A 16,186-nucleotide genomic window follows, 5' to 3' on the forward strand; every position below is an offset into this window, starting at 1 on the left:
ACTTTTGCCTAGGCCGTTGCGGGCCTCCACCACACCGCCTTGGGTCTGCTCTGCTCGCTCGGACTAGTGGGGATAGTACTTCCGCAAGTAGCTTTACGCCTCTCTACAGTCACATCCTACGCCCTTCCTACTATAGAAACGGCTTCACCCTTTACGGTCCTAACCTTAAAGCTCCTAGGACACACTCGGCCGCTCTCCTCCTGCCAATCACCTTGCTTCTTCCTCCTCTGTGACGATTTCTTCACTCGCGTCTGCAATGGCCCGCTTGTGACACCTGATTACTATTCAACCGGTGCCGCTATGGGCAGGATAGCGCTGGTTGTGTCGTGTCAACACGAGTTACAGTGAATTTTCAATGGTTCTGCCGCTTGATTCGGCGATTACGCCCGGCGCACAAGCAATTCCTCCAGATGAATTCCCCACGAGACTGAGCGAATTTATATAACATTACCATAATTGTCTGAAGTTTACCCACGTATGGGGCACACACGGATTGATAATTTGGGCAGGTGGTAATTTCAGACTGGGGGTTAATGCTCAGATTCCGTGACATTCGGCTGGACTATAAGTCTGTGCTTTTTGTAATCGTTACACATTACCGGTCTGTAGATTACCCCAGATCTGAATTATTTATTCGCCACTCTAATGTCCAACAGGATGATAATTTGCAATGGTAACTTTCCAGACTGGCGGTAATCTCAGACCCTGTGACTAAAGATTTATATTTTTAAAATCCGAGTCAAAGAGATTACCTTTCCAGTCACTGATATTTAAAACCTTCACCTATTGTGGCACATCGATACTAATCGGATATAATTATGGCAGGGTGCAAGATTTCAGACTAGGGGGTAATTCCTCAGACCACTTGTTTAGCCCTATTATCCCGTTTTGTTACCTCTCGCTGCGGTATTTCTCTTTTTAATATAGTATACATAATGATCTATTTTTAACTATATTATTTAGGAGTGTCCGCATATTAATATTTGTACCTTTATGTGATGATCCCAGGTCTCTGTGTAATTTACCGTGTTTCATCACCTACATGCTCCAGACTAAAACTCAGATCGTGCAAGGCCGGCGGGGAGAGGCTCATATTATCCAACGATGCGGCAATACTTTGCCGCAATAACAGTTTTTATTTTAGCGTTCACGCTAATTTGCGCACGACGAGGTGCTACTAGTGGTAAATTTCAGAACTGGGGGTAGATCTCAGTACCGTAAGACACCTATGGTACTATGACCCGTCCATTTTCGAGATATGAGGCTTCATAATTAGTATGAAATATCACCGAGCTTATCTTTCCCAGTTTAGATTGATTCTCGAACATGGGTCGAGGATATGTCTTCTAACTTTTCCTTTTGTGGAACCTTCCACATGAATCGTATTGATATGAGGCAGCTTTCTTCTATTTGAAACAAAATGCTTGCCGATCTGGTAATATTTGTTGGATATGGATAACCTTTTGTTCCATGTATTATAAATCAGCTGTAATAAAGAACTACAAGCTTAGAATTTTCTTAGACCTCAAAACAACCAGCATGGCATTAATCAAGACTGCACGGTTACCATTCACAATGCTTGTCAGAGCCCTGGATCAAAGAGATACGTTAAAACATGATTATACTATGTCTTTTTTTATAGTAATGTTAGGTGCCTTTCTCAACATTAGAATCTGTTTAGATATAAAACTATTTCAACTTCGACGCAATATATTCAGTTATAGAGAAATGAACAGCTATATATACAAACTAACAAATTCATTACCTCAGCAATTTCAAACTATGTTGTTTTGCGCCATCACAGCTTTGCAACGCAACTGCAATAATCGTGATGAGATAAGAGTTGTTGAAAATTAAGGCACTCATTAAGTACTTTGGTATGAGTTTATGTCATAATAGAATTGATTATATCTTATCACCTAACATTAATAATAATTATGTCATTAGTGAATAAATCATCAATTAAATAGTCGTTGACAAACAGAATGCATAGGTTTCACCATATGAAGAAAATGTTCAGAAGTGCTAAAGAATAGACAAAGCAACAAAGCATATTGTAACGCGCCCTGGAAAGGACTGACTCGCGCTCTACCTTTCACAGCTTGCTCAAACCAGTCAGCGTCGTGCCCAATCACTGATATAACCGGGTTATGTAAATTGTAGCGATTCCTTGTAAGTCGGCTTGTTGCTCGAGTCCGTTGATGCGTTTCGACAAAGGTATACTGTTTCACCGACAGCCTGAAGTAATTCACGCTTCACTTGAAATGCGTAGTAGTTCTTTCTTCAAGCCGTCTTCTCTTAGCACGAACAACGAAGACACCAACAACACAACCGCTTCGTGAATGAATGATGTGCTAACACCAGGGTATCTGGAACACGCGCGAGAGACCATCAACCGACAAAATTGTCTTGCTATGAAGTCAGCAATTAAATTTATTGAGCGAGTGAAAAGGTTCTCTTCTTTACTCACACGTCAGAGCGCATATAATGCTGTTTCATTATTCTACAAGTATCCAATTGCATTTGAGAAATGTTCAGATAACAAAGTGCCAATTGATTGGGCAGCAGCGAACAGCGCTCAATCTGACGTCTACTGTAGTCAGGCTTTTCATTTTATTATAGGGCGCCAAGATCGCTGCATCTTGGTGTTTATAAAGTATCTTGATGTAAATGTGTGGATTTTTTTGTTTAAATATTTTTTAGTCGTAATTGAATGGATCGAGAGCGCTCGACAGCCTGCGCACGGCATAAAATTGTGCCCATGGTCGGCGCGCATGAGCATCGCGGCCTCATAAAAGTGGTTGAAATCGCGCGACCAAATGCTAGTATTATGCTTTGAAAATAGCGCTTTCCATTTTCCAGGGATGAGAATCTCGCCGCCGATGAAGCCAGCGAAATCCGCGAATTCACAGTCCCAGGGTCGATTTTGTGAAACGTCTAAATCGCGTTGAGAGGAGGAAATTTGTAGGAGGTTAGCAACTGTAGCAGAATTTATTTTCATATTTAGCAGTCGCAACAACCGAACTAACAGTATCCGTTCAGTTAATACCATTGTAATATCAGTTGCGTGGTGTGAGCACAATATATGACGGCCGGCTTGTAGTTCACTGTTTGATCGATTGTCAGACGTTGCCAGTGTGTGCGTTTAATTTGACGGCTGCAAGTGTGGTGTGGTTGTGTATGCCGCGCAGCTAAGCTACGCAGGCCGTATATATAGTAGGCGATGACTGATCGTGAACAATCAAAAGCACGCCGCGTCACTGCGTGGCCTTGAGGCTAGTTTTCCGCTGTCCAAACAGAGTTGCAGATGGATCAGCGAGCCCTGACTGAGTATTATTCTAGGCCCGAACTCTTGTTTCAGTAAGCAATGAGAATGCAGTTTTTCATACACCCTTCGGTCCGTATCCTTAAACACAATGGGCAGACCTTTAAAGGTGATGATTTTAAGTGGGAAGCTCTCCATCAATGCCTCTTAAGGCGTGTGATTTTTTTAATGGAAGCCTCCATCATAGCTCTAAGGGGTGTGATGGATGGAAGGCGTGTAAAAGTCCCCTATGGTGGTCTAGAGGGAGTCATAGTAGTCCTCCTGTAACTTTTCAAAAATCGAAAGCCGCTGTAGCCAGTGTATTCTTACTGAATAAACTCACACTGGGCGACCGAAAAGAGTGCGCCCATCCGGAGCTACAAGGAGGCTCTGTCCACCCGCGTTCGCGGCTCAGAGCAATATATATTCCAAATACTCAGTTACTATACAGATACTGAAATCGGAGGTGCCCGGGATAGGGCTTTGGCTGATAACCTACCCTGGTATACAGCTAATACGTAATAAAGATACAGCTGTGACGATATGACTTTGCTATAGTTAACATGTTATCATGGATATTCCGTGCAAAGCGCGAGAGCGTAGTGGTGGTGGTGGGCGACGGGTGGGGAGGGGTGAGGGGGAGGGTGGGGAAGGATTTTTATACCTACCGTTTTTATCACTTTATTGAAAGGACCATGAAATCTACTTTCCGCTGACGTGCGAAAATTAAGTGTCTGATAACTTTTTGACCCTCAAGAGGAGTGTTAAACATGGAATTGTTGGCTGTTAACAAAGGACAACTGCTTTTGCTATTAGAGCCCCCTCCACCCGCTCCTCCCCCCCACCCTCCCCCTCCACCCCTCCCCCACCCTCGCCCACCACCACCACTACGCTCGCGCTTGACGCATATCCATGATAACATGTTAATATAGCGAAGTCATTAAAGTTACACAGCTGTATCTTTATTACGTATTGCTGTACTACCAGTAGGTATAGCAAAACCTATCATAGATTTTAGATCTGTATTAGTAATATCGTAGATATATATGCTCTGAGCGTGAACGCGGTGGCAGAAGGGCGCACTTTATTTGGTTGCCAGTGAGTTTATCAGAAGAATACCTGGCTACAGTACACGACAGTTGAGCGCTGTCACTCTGCGGCACTTGTTTCGATTTAATGAAATTGTACATTGTAGAATGAACAAGCATTTATGCGCTCCGGGGAACCTTTTCATCGCAATCATTTAATTGCTGACTTCTAGAAGACATTTGTCGTGATGGTTCTGCAGTGGATCAGTACCTGGAGCATATTCATCACAAGGTTTGTGTTTGGTCTTGCTTGTCGTTGCAGGAAGGGCTTGAAGAACTACACGGTGAGCGATTACTCGCTGTCGGTACAGGTCGACGCTCACGACAGCAACAAGCCACTACAGGTCGTACACAAACCCGTAATCAGGGATTCAACGCTGGCTGAGCAAGCTGTGAAGGTAGAGACCCGAGAGTCCTTGTCCAGGGCGCGTACATATGCTTGTGCTTGTCTATGCTTGCCTTCTGAAATTTCTTTGGCGAACCTTGCATTCTGTTGTCAACGACTATTAATTTATGATTTATTACTATGATAATTATTAATGTTGATAAATTATTACTATTATGACATAAACATAACGTAAATGATGCTATTTTCAACAACTCTTATCTCACGATTATTGCAGTAGCTTGAGTTAGCAAAACAACCAATACTTGAGTGTATTTGTTAGATTGTTATATAACTGTTATTTCTTTCTGAATATTGCTTTGAATAGTTTTATTTAAATGATCTAATGAGAAGACTAATTACTTGAAAAGACAGTAATCATTTTTCTGATAGGGCTCTGAAACATTGTGAATGGAGTCGAATGCCATGCGGTTTTTGGGAAGAAATTCAAACTGTAGTTTTTTACAGGATTTATAATACATGGAAAAAAAGAGTTTCCATTTCCAACATTTCCAGTCGGAGCATTTGTCAATAGAGAAGCTGCTCATTCATACGATTCATGTGAGGGCCAAAGGAAAGTTAGAAGACATATCCTCGACCATGGAGAAATTCACTACTGGCAAGAGTAAGTGCGGTGATCTTCATACATGAGCTCATATCTCACTGACGGGGCAAGTACCGGGATTGCTCTCCTGACTTGCAGTGATTCACAGGAACATTGAACGACATCCACAGCAATAAACCTCTGTGGCTGCCCTACTTGGTTTGCCACCGTGCCCTTTCCATAAATTCTGTAGTGTGTATTCTTTTCTCTTTGTCGCATATAAAAAGCATCGTTAAAAAGTTGCCTTGCTTACCCTTCATTGAAGGAAGAAATGTTTGCCCTGGTACCACTCCAACTTGTCATGTCACCCTAATATTTCTTATTAAAGCCAAGGCCTTTCTTTGCTATCATAAACATTTGACCCTTCTAATATTGAAGGAAACTATGCATTGCACATGTTAATGTAATCACGTAGCAACAACATTGCCTCGGTGCTTCTCCCACATGCCATGGTGACCTACAATTTATTACATTACAAATTTTTACATTTACAGTTACATTATTTAATTTGCAATGTGTTATTAAACTGAATACCACCCTTGCCTGCACTAACAAATGTTACAACTATCACACCACCGCTAGGAATAGTAAGTAAACGCGTCGTGATCGGGATAGATGTTGCCCGGTAACGGATGCGACGATGTTTTGTATGTGTGATCGGCGGCACTCCGGCCATGCTGTTCAATAACACCCCCCCCTCCCTCGCTAACAAATGTTAAAACTATCACACCACGACGAGGAATAGTAAGTAAAGGTGCAGGGATCAGCAATTTTTTTATTACAACTAATAACGCCTTTGCCTGTACCAACAAATGTTACAACTATCACATCACGACGAGAGGAATAGTAAGTAAAGGTGCGGTATAGATCGGGATAGACATCGCCTCTAACGGATGCGACGTTGTGTTTGTAGGTGTGATCAGTGGCACCCCGGCCGTGCTGTTTGTGCCGCTACTCTCTCCCTGCATCGCCTCTGAGCAGCTGCATGTGTCCGTCGACTTCCTCACCGGCAGAGTTCTCACCAGCATCCCGCTCTGGGGTAAGCTAACACGCGCGTCGCCGTGGCAACGCGTCGTGCAATGGCGGCGCTGTCGTAAGAAATAGCGTGGCTCTACGATGAAGATTAGTAGTGTTGTGACAGATAGGAAAAGATGTTTATAGTCACATATTGATCTTATATAGAATAGCATGCATGTAACCTAAGAGAATTGGATAGAAATAGGACCATATATAGGCGCAGTACCTGATTTCACATGTCCCTCTGTGTAATTTATATTACAGAACCTGTTCATCAGACTGTCAAGGACATAGAGAATGCACTCAATGGCGAGAAAGCAGATTTAGAGAGGCTGTTAACTGAAGTCAGGTAATAAAAAACACGCTAGTCTTCCATTCCTTCATTATTACAAAATGAAATTGTCACTCATGAGGTGTATCAAAGCTGAATGGTAACACTATTCAATTGGACTGAATGATTACATTTATATAGCGTAATATGTGTTGTTACATGTGGCTCCTGAATTTTATCAATATTCCAAAATATCATTCAATCTTCATGCTGACGTCCATGATTTCTTTCCCTGCAGCGCCACCTACCTGGTGATAGCAGTCGTTTCTTTGCCCACAGCGCCCCCTACTTGCTGATAGCACTGAGCAGTCGTTTCTTTGCCCACAGCGCCCCCTACCTGCTGATAGCAATTGTTTTATTCGCTGCAGGTTTGAGCTCATGCTAAGCCGCATCGATCGCACGGTCCAACATCAGTTTGTCGAGTGCCACACGGAGCTCCCCCTGGTGGGCTGGGAGCAGAGCCCTCTACAGGCGCTGAGCAAACACAGAATGTACCTCTGCCTGACCAAGTACTCAAACTGCTACGTGGTGAGGATAAGATTTGTTCATGCTTACTCCATCCTTGCGTGCATACTGCATCTTCAAACCATGTCATCGATAGCATAGTGTGGCAGGCCTTTGTTAACGTCCGTTTTGCTTATCAATGTTAACTTAGAGCATGGTGCAGTAAAGCAGTTATCCGTCCTTGCGGTCGTGTAAGATGTGAAGGAGGTTAGGTAGAATTGCTGATGAATGGTGTATTGTGAATGTATAATATATTGTTTGTGCATTGTTCATAACCTTCTGTTGTGCATGTATAATGTGTATTGTGTGTATTGTGGTTGTATCATGTGTATTGTAGTTGTATCATGTGTATTGTGGTTGTATTGCGTGTATTGTGGGTGCATAATGTGTATTGTGTATTATGTAATGCGTGTGCGCGTGTGCATGTGTGTGTGTGTGTGTTATACATCTACAAGTGTCATACAAATGCAGCTAGAGCAGTGACGTGTATGCTATGTGACCGTAACATGTTTGCGCTTCTTACCTGAGGTCGTGGAGTTCAATGAGAGTGAGGAGGACCGCCGCATCATCGTTCCCACCTACTACATGATGACGGCGAAGGTGGCGGCCTACGAGGGGGCGCCACCGGACACGCCGACGCCTTACTTGCGAGTCACCAGTCTCATACAGTTTGACACGTACGCTATAACGCACGGACCATTCACGCAAGCGGCGGGTGAGTTACGACGCCTGTTCACACAGAACACTCGGTTACACAATGTTTTTTTTTCCAGTTAATTATAATTTTGATCCGGGGTCGCTGTCCGGAAAATTGTAGTCTTTCGATAATGAGGGATGCTATTATAAAACGTAGGAAAGGTTGAGACTTAGATTAATATCTCGATGAAAATGTATCTGACATTAGGTGCTCGTTACAATGGTTATTTATTGTGTCATTGTTTGGAGTGTGAAGCGTAACATGTGCTGTCGCAGTCGACCGATGTAATCCTCGTCGTTCATCTACAGATATTCATCCGTCATCTTGTTCTGTCACAACTAGTTATCACAACTGTCTTCCTAATTTTGCGTTATTTATCGTTGATTGACACGTCAATCTTGCTATCATGAACGCTTCTGTCTGGCGTCTGTAGTTCCGGAGCAGGAAAAGAAGAATGGGGGTTATTCGGGAAAGAGAAAGCTGTCTGGCACAGATTCGGCATCGAAGAAGCTGAGAGCGGAGAGCTGGTATCACATCCCTGAGCTAGCGCACGCGGTTGCCATGTGCGAGGAGAGAATTCCGTTCTGGGTGCTCAGTGAAGAGGTATGTATGTGCGTGCTGTCTGTGTGCGTCATGAGAGAATGTGTGTGTGTGTGTGACAGAATTTATGTGTGTGAGAGAGAATGTATGTGTGTGAGAGAGGAGGTATGTGTGTGTGAGAGAGAATGTGTGTGAGAGAATGTATGTGTGTGTGTGAAGAGGTATGTGTATGTTTGAGTAATTTAGTGTAATAATTTTTCTCTCAAAAGTACCACAAATGGTTGGTTGCTTAATCGTCATCTCGATTTCCTTGTGTGTATATGATTAATTTTATTTCCTTTATGTACTTGCAGCTGAGCGGGAGAGGAGAGGCACATCAGGGTATTGAGGTGGATCCATTTGGAACAGGACTAGTTCTGAAGATGATCACGTGAGTGCTTCTTTATCAATAAGTAATCATTAACAAACACTGAGTCTGCATAAGTAGTAGTAGTAGCAGTAGCAGCAGCAGTAGTAGTAGTAGGAGTAGTAGCAGTAGCAGTAGCAGTAGCAGTAGCAGTAGCAGTAGCAGTAGCAGTAGCAGTAGCAGTAGCAGTAGCAGTAGCAGTAGCAGTAGCAGTAGCAGTAGCAGTAGCAGTAGCAGTAGCAGTAGACAGTTAGACCGCAGCTAGCAGGCAGCAGCAGCAGTAGTAGCATAAGTAGCAGCAGTAGCAGCAGCAGTAGCAGCAGCAGCAGCAGAAGCAGTAGAAGCAGTAGTAGTAGTAGTAGTAAAATGTTCATATACAGATGCTACAAATCATGACATTGAAAGTAAAAGTAATTACTTATTCTGTGGAAAAGTTTCAAATCTAACGATATGTAATATAAATAAGTAAGATTGTTATATATACAAGTTTGTGCATGCGAGTGAGTGGATATATCATTACAATATAGTTGCAGTCGTTTGTGGTGTAGTCAGTCTATATTGTTCCAGTACTAAAAAGATAGCACACGATTAAAGTCCCTGTTGGTAATTACAGCCAGGCAAATATTTAATGAGCTGAACAATTTCTTACAGCTTATGCATTAGCTCTCAACACTCAAACTGATCGCACAGTTTTCATCGATTCATATGCTCGTCACATTCGCGTGTAATCCGCATTTCTATCATGTATTTGCTGTGGCAAAGTATTTTATGTAGTATTACATGTATGTGCGTGTGTGTGTATGTTGGCTAGGATGCCCGGTGTCACTGTAAACAAGGGAGCGAGGAATCTACAGAAGAAGCTGATAAACTGCGCGTTCCGTGTGCAGGGAGGCAAACCCACGCGGCTGTGGGTCGTCGAGGTGCGTAGACTTAGTGATGACCATCCCTCTTATAGGAGCATGTGTGCATGCAGACTGTTGAACATACACACAGATAGGGTTAAAAGTTCCAATTGCATTCAAGCTGTGTTCCCGAGAGTTAAGATTACGTGTTCTAGTTTCTACCTGTTGTTTGCAATTCAACCCGACATGAAATGTTACTGAAATTTATATTTAATAAAACATTATTAAAATATCCATGTTATAATGCGCTACGCTTTGTGACTACCCGTTGCCATGGCGACAGTGCGCGGCCACCCGTTGCTGGGGCGACGCTCGGCAACCACCTGCTGCCACGCCGCTTGCATCTGCCGCTTGCTCTTTTGCAGTTTGTACTCGTTCGTGGCCCTCTGCTCACGATCTGCGAGAAAGAGCAGACACCCCGACAGCACATCTACTTCCAGTACGACTTTGTCGAGAACGAGAAGATATCAGAGGTCGTGGATGCGTTTATAGAACACTGGAAGCTCATGGTGCATCTGTACGTGGCCGTCGTAGACTTTGCTGACTACATGCTAGGTACGTGGCGCCATCTGTTGGGAGAAAATCCTGTAAACCAGGTATTTCGTGGACAAGTTGCATCAGTGTTATTTGTGAAATGTGATCGCATCAGCTTAGGAGTGTAATGATTCTCGCATCTCGGATGTAGAATCCAAGTTGTAACTTGTACCAGTCGATTTGCTGACGCGTTCAAATTACCGGATTGATATATGAATGGTTATTGCTGTAATTTTAGCAATTTTTTTGTAATTTTAACAATGTGGACTGGTAATGAATGATTGACTTGTAGATTTATGAATTAGGCAGGCAGTTGATGTGATTCGCTAAGTGAGTCTGTGGGTCTGTGTGTCATTTCATTGATTTATCGGTCAAACAGATGATTGCTGTATATAGTTGCAGCTGACCATTCGTGATGCATTCATGTATGTTATTGGCAGACGTGCAAAGTTCCCTGTGCAGCATCGTGGAGGTTTACTCATACAACTATAAGAAACTGGTGTTAAACTACGGACCGATGTTTTCGAACCAGGTAACACTGCTATGAGTGCATTTTCATGTATCTCTTGTCATTACACGCAAAGTTCTTCCTATAAGTGATATCAGAAAGTCCAGCTGTGGACATTTAGGTCATAGAAAAAGGGGGATAAAATGGCTGAGGCGTGCTTAGGAAAGTACATGATTAATGTAAACACTCGTGCGTTTTTAGTTTTTGCATTAACACAAACATTGCAAAATATCCCAAATGACCACAATCATATTTCTAAATGTTTCTGTAAACAGAAACGCACCTGTGAATAGAAGTACGATGTTAGTGGAGAGAATTGTAGATAAAAAACCTAGACTAGTACTATCGTAACCATGTTATATATAGGCAACTTATCACCCCTCTTATCTGATCTCAATATGGCGGCGAGGACTTTCCGATATGGCTTATTGCCTGTGTCAGAATTCTCTGTCAAGAGGCTAATGAGGTTCGCACAGTCGAGTGTATCCTGATATCTAATTGGAGCTAGATCCTTGAAACAAATGAAGTCACAACACACCCCTTGTAAACTTGGCCTGATATGGTGATCAATCGACGAATTTTTACTAGCGTTGCTCGATTATTTACGAAACGATGTTCATTGCATGCTAAAATTCTGCGCTTGAGTTCTATAGCATAACAAATGTAACAGCTGCTGAGTACATGGAAAGTTTGAAAGTCAAATTTGAAATCATGGCATGAAAATGGAACAACGGCTGCAGTGACGGACGATATGTGCATATGTTTACTATGCCTAAAACCATGCTATGGTTATACGATCCGCAGGTAGCAAGTGCTGAGTCATAACACTGGTTACTATAGTTACTGTGTTATCATGTGCGTAGGTCGTGTTGGAGTGGTCGGTACAGGAGAAGCAGTTCAAGCTGACGTTCTGCATGGCCAGACACGAGTCGCCATACACAAACTGTCACAGCATTGTCAGCGCACAGCTGCAGTGTGAATTCAACCAGCACAGATCCATCCCACAGCTAGTACAGGTCAGTTTATATGGACACACGGTCGAGACGTTTACCAATGCACGCTTCAAAATTAACATTTCCATGTGACACACTTTACTTTTCCACTTTTTCACCTTTCTCCACTTTACTGTCACACTTTTCCATAATTATGTACCTTTATATAATGGCGACATAATGCTAACATATATGTGGTTATCGAAAAGAAAATATTTTCAATCACCTATCCAATTGGTATGCTGTCTAATTTCACTGAAGGCAAACCTATAGTGTGAGAAAGCAAGACATGAACCCGCAACTATAAATAGCTGTTATACACCTTGTTAATAGTTTTACCTGAAAAATCTACAATGCCTATGTAGATTCTGGAAGTTTCTGGAGAAAAAGTAGCAATTCTGTTCCTAATTTTCATACCTGACTTCAATTTGACCGGTTTGTGTTCTGAATCCTTAACCCTCTTCACCTAAAAATTTATAGATAGTCGATCTTACCATGATTCAATGTGTTTTTTTGTGTGCAAGAGTTAACAGCCGGGTTGATTGGTGGTTTTATGTGTTGTTACTGGAATTTGTTGTACATAGTTGTATGCTTGTATGTTTCAGGTACTACATGAGACGTACTACCCTCTAGTGGCAGTCGCTAAGCTTCCCACGAATCCGACTCTCGCTGGAAGTACAAACCTCAGCGTAAGTGAAGGCTAACATAGGCTGTTACATGCTCACATATATGAAATCATGCCAAAACACACATCCACTCATTCACATACCTCAGACGCATAATACCAACTGTAACTGTGGCAACGTGTTTCCCTCTATAAGCTAATCTTAATTGATCTATCTTAGCAATCGCTACCTGGAGGTCAATGTGTAGAAATTAGCTCTATAAACTGCTGTTGCTGAACTTGTCAGTATAATGTGTCAGCTATCATAGATTATGCTGTATTGTACAGAACTGTAGATCTATGGAACAGTGTGGCATTGTCCGCCATACCGTCAAGCACAGTGGCAACATTCAAGGCTTGACTGAACAAACATTGTATAATAGATCAGCATTTATTTTATGGTCACAGGAAAAAATTTGTGCGTGCACGTGTTTGTGCACGTGTTTGTGTCTCTCTGCATGTGTGCATGTGTGCAAGCTGTACCGGACTTTGCAGTGCCGTGCAGCAAGTATTGTAATCCCTACCAACTAGAGTTGGCACGCCTCTCGTTACTATAGTGAGATCTGACATGTCGTTAACGCGTTGATTTCAGCGGGCCGTGCAGAACTTCAGCGTGATCGTGCAGTCGAGCACTCACATCAAGATAGCGTTCCGCAGCACCTACTGTCTCGACGTTCACTGCCGCAGCGGCGGTCTGGTCGCAGTCAGGGATGGAGCTTACAGCCTGTTTGACAAGAGCAAGGCTATAGAAGGCTTCAACCCCACGCAGGGCTTGAAGGTATCTCATCGATATATGATATATACGTACGTGCACAGAAACACATATATATATATATATATATATATGATGTGCATATAAATATGTATACATATGTTCTCGTACATATGACCCGTATATCTCTCTCTCTCTTTATGTATATGTATATATATATATATATAGAGAGAGAGAGAGAGAGAGATCGATACATATATATTAGGAATAAATAATATGGCAAAAGTTGTAAAAATGCAAACCTAGCTGTAGTGTAAATCTCGGGTGAATGCCGTGTTAATTTTCCCTCTCGTCACATCACGTCGGGAATCCAAAAAAAACATGCGCGGATTTCAAAGCTATTCGAATTTCTAAATATAATGGGGAATGGAGAATATATAGAAGAATATATATTAATTCTAAATAATATTTCTCAATGCGTACTTAATTGTACGCTCGGCCAGACCCGACTGTCGTTATTTCGTGCAGACGCTGCTGAACATGTACGTTGATGACTCGTCGTCGCGCTCGCGCTCCATGACGGAGGATGACAACCCGCCTTCGCCGATGGAGCCGGTCGACTCATTCCTCGCTCAGCAGCAGCCCGGCGTCGGCTCTCCGGCACAGCGTGGTGACGGTCTGCGCTTCCACCACCCTATGACGCCACCGTCCAACCCACACACGCCCGCGTCGCCACACACGTCCGTGCTGCACCAGGTTAGTACTGCTCACGGTTGTTCGCCGGTTACTCACTGATCAAAGATGATTGTTCTACGTCAGGTGAATGTTACCTGCGGATACTCACTAATTATTCATTGATTATTTAGTGATCAAATATGATTATTTTACATCAGATGAGTGATACGCCAGTTAATCACTAATTATTCACTGATTATTTAGTGATAAAAAATGATTATTATACATCAGATGAGTGATACGCCAGTTATTCACTAAATATTCACTTGTTATTCACTCATCAAAGATGGTTATTTTACATCAGATGAGTGATATGCCAGTTATTCATTAAATATTCACCGATTATTCACTGATCAAAGATGGTTATTTTACATCAGATGAGTGATATGCCAGTTATTCATTAAATATTCACTGATTACAGATGATTATTTTACATCAGTTGAGTGATACACCAGTTATTCACTAAATATTCAGTGATTATTCACAAATCAAAGATGATTACTTTATGGGAAATGACTGATATGCCAATCATTCACTAAATATTCACCGATTATTCACTGATCAAAGATGATTATTCAGTGGATATCCACTGATCGGAGATGATTTACTGGTTATTTGACATCAGGTTGGCGATGTGCCGGATATTCACTAATTATTCACTGATTATTTTACTGGTTATCCACTGATCAAAGGTGATTTACTGGTTAATTTACAACAGTGAGTGATACGCCCATCATTTACTAATTATTCAATGATTATTCCGTGACTGCTCTTACGTTAATGTGCGTGCGTGTGTATTGAAGCTGATGATTTTATCTTGCAGGGCTATCCATCTCCTGGGAGCGGATTCCCGCTGTCGTCCCCACCGACAGTAGCGCCCTCTCCATCGCTGCAGATGCCGACGCCGTCGCCAGGGGGGTTGCTGTCGAGCTCTCCCAGCCCCGCCCTCCACGCCCCCTCCCCCGGGCAGGTGTATGCACCCGTGCCCCACATGCACTCGCCTGCCTTCATGCAGCCCTCGGGTGAGAACTGGTTGAAGGACTTTGTCTATAAGGACCTTGTTACACTCTTGTTAGTTAGCGCTCGAGTTGTGACACGCATAGCCACGGTTTCTGTGTGCAGTGGGATGTCATTTATTGTTACTACGTCAACGTGTGTATCGTGAATCGTGGAACTACGTTCATGCTGCTGCTACAGCTGCTCTGTGCGGTTGAAATTAAGAACAAACGACGAAGAATTTAATGATCTGTAGAAGTTTAGTGTTCTTGATAAAACGATGGGTAAGGTGCATAACAGCTATTTATAGCTGCGTGTTCACATGTTTTCTCACACCAGGGAGTGTTAACGGTAACAAAACTTGGCGAAAGTGAACTGGAAAAATTGTCTTCTTCAACTTTTCCACTAGAAACGTACACAATTACTTTCAGTTTTTATGTAATAAATATTTTTCTTTGGAAAAGTACGTTAATTTTGACCCCCTGCTAACTGTCGCGGGTTGCGCTTCAGACAATACGGCCTCGCCGAGCAGGAAGAAAGGGAACGTTCCGGGAGCCGAGTCGGGATCCCCGTTCCCGAGCAATCTCCCGATGCAGTCTCCGGGAACCCGGTGGCCCGCGTCGCCGTCCATGCCGGGACCGTCGCCCGCGTCCCGGCTTCCAGTGGCGATGTCGCCTGGAGGTCACCCGGCGCTACACTCTCCCTCTAGCGTGGAGGCGGTGAGGGGAGCTGTCGCAGGTATGGATCACCCGCACAGTGTGCTGAGTGTGCAGTGTTAACTGACCTGTCCACCTGGTGTGGTAGACACGCAGCCGTAGCCAATCACTGCTGATGTAGGACCTTCTAATCAACTGTAACTGCAATTGTAACTATTACTATAACTACAACTATAACTGTAACTGTAATTGTAGCTATAACTATAACAACATCTACAACCATGACTATAACTATAACTACATCTACAACCATGACTATAACTATAACAACATCTACAACCATGACTATAACTATAACAACATCTACAACCATGACTATAACTATAACAACATCTACAACCATGACTATAACTATAACAACATCTTGTATAGTTATAGTCATCGGTTGTAGATGTTGTTTATACGTTATAGTCTGGTTGTAAAGATGTTTGTTGATAGTTATAGTCATGTTGTAGATGTGTTATAGTTATAGTCATGGTTGCTAAGAATGTAGTTATAGTATGTTATAGTCCATGGTTGTAGATGTTCGTATAGTTAAGTTGTAGTTGTAA

At 42.7% G+C, this 16,186-nt stretch overlaps 1 protein-coding gene across 1 annotated transcript in view; it reads left to right on the forward strand.

Annotated features, from left to right (window-relative positions):
- Positions 1-16,186, forward strand: part of LOC106820685 (mediator of RNA polymerase II transcription subunit 14-like) — a 50,963-nt gene that overhangs the window by 20,309 nt on the left and 14,468 nt on the right. Inside the window, exons 13-29 of the mRNA XM_014825188.1 lie at positions 4,655-4,790; positions 5,294-5,402; positions 6,295-6,420; positions 6,663-6,747; positions 7,098-7,257; positions 7,762-7,948; positions 8,364-8,533; positions 8,824-8,900; positions 9,688-9,796; positions 10,144-10,333; positions 10,753-10,844; positions 11,684-11,836; positions 12,418-12,501; positions 13,069-13,254; positions 13,717-13,944; positions 14,747-14,945; positions 15,430-15,657. Of these exons, the coding sequence (XP_014680674.1) occupies positions 4,655-4,790; positions 5,294-5,402; positions 6,295-6,420; positions 6,663-6,747; positions 7,098-7,257; positions 7,762-7,948; positions 8,364-8,533; positions 8,824-8,900; positions 9,688-9,796; positions 10,144-10,333; positions 10,753-10,844; positions 11,684-11,836; positions 12,418-12,501; positions 13,069-13,254; positions 13,717-13,944; positions 14,747-14,945; positions 15,430-15,657 (2,519 nt within the window). The remainder of the gene's footprint in view (positions 1-4,654; positions 4,791-5,293; positions 5,403-6,294; positions 6,421-6,662; positions 6,748-7,097; positions 7,258-7,761; positions 7,949-8,363; positions 8,534-8,823; positions 8,901-9,687; positions 9,797-10,143; positions 10,334-10,752; positions 10,845-11,683; positions 11,837-12,417; positions 12,502-13,068; positions 13,255-13,716; positions 13,945-14,746; positions 14,946-15,429; positions 15,658-16,186) is intronic.

The sequence above is a fragment of the Priapulus caudatus genome, unplaced genomic scaffold (assembly GCF_000485595.1).
Source record: "Priapulus caudatus unplaced genomic scaffold, Priapulus_caudatus-5.0.1 Scaffold43, whole genome shotgun sequence".
Lineage (NCBI taxonomy): Eukaryota > Metazoa > Priapulida > Priapulimorpha > Priapulimorphida > Priapulidae > Priapulus > Priapulus caudatus.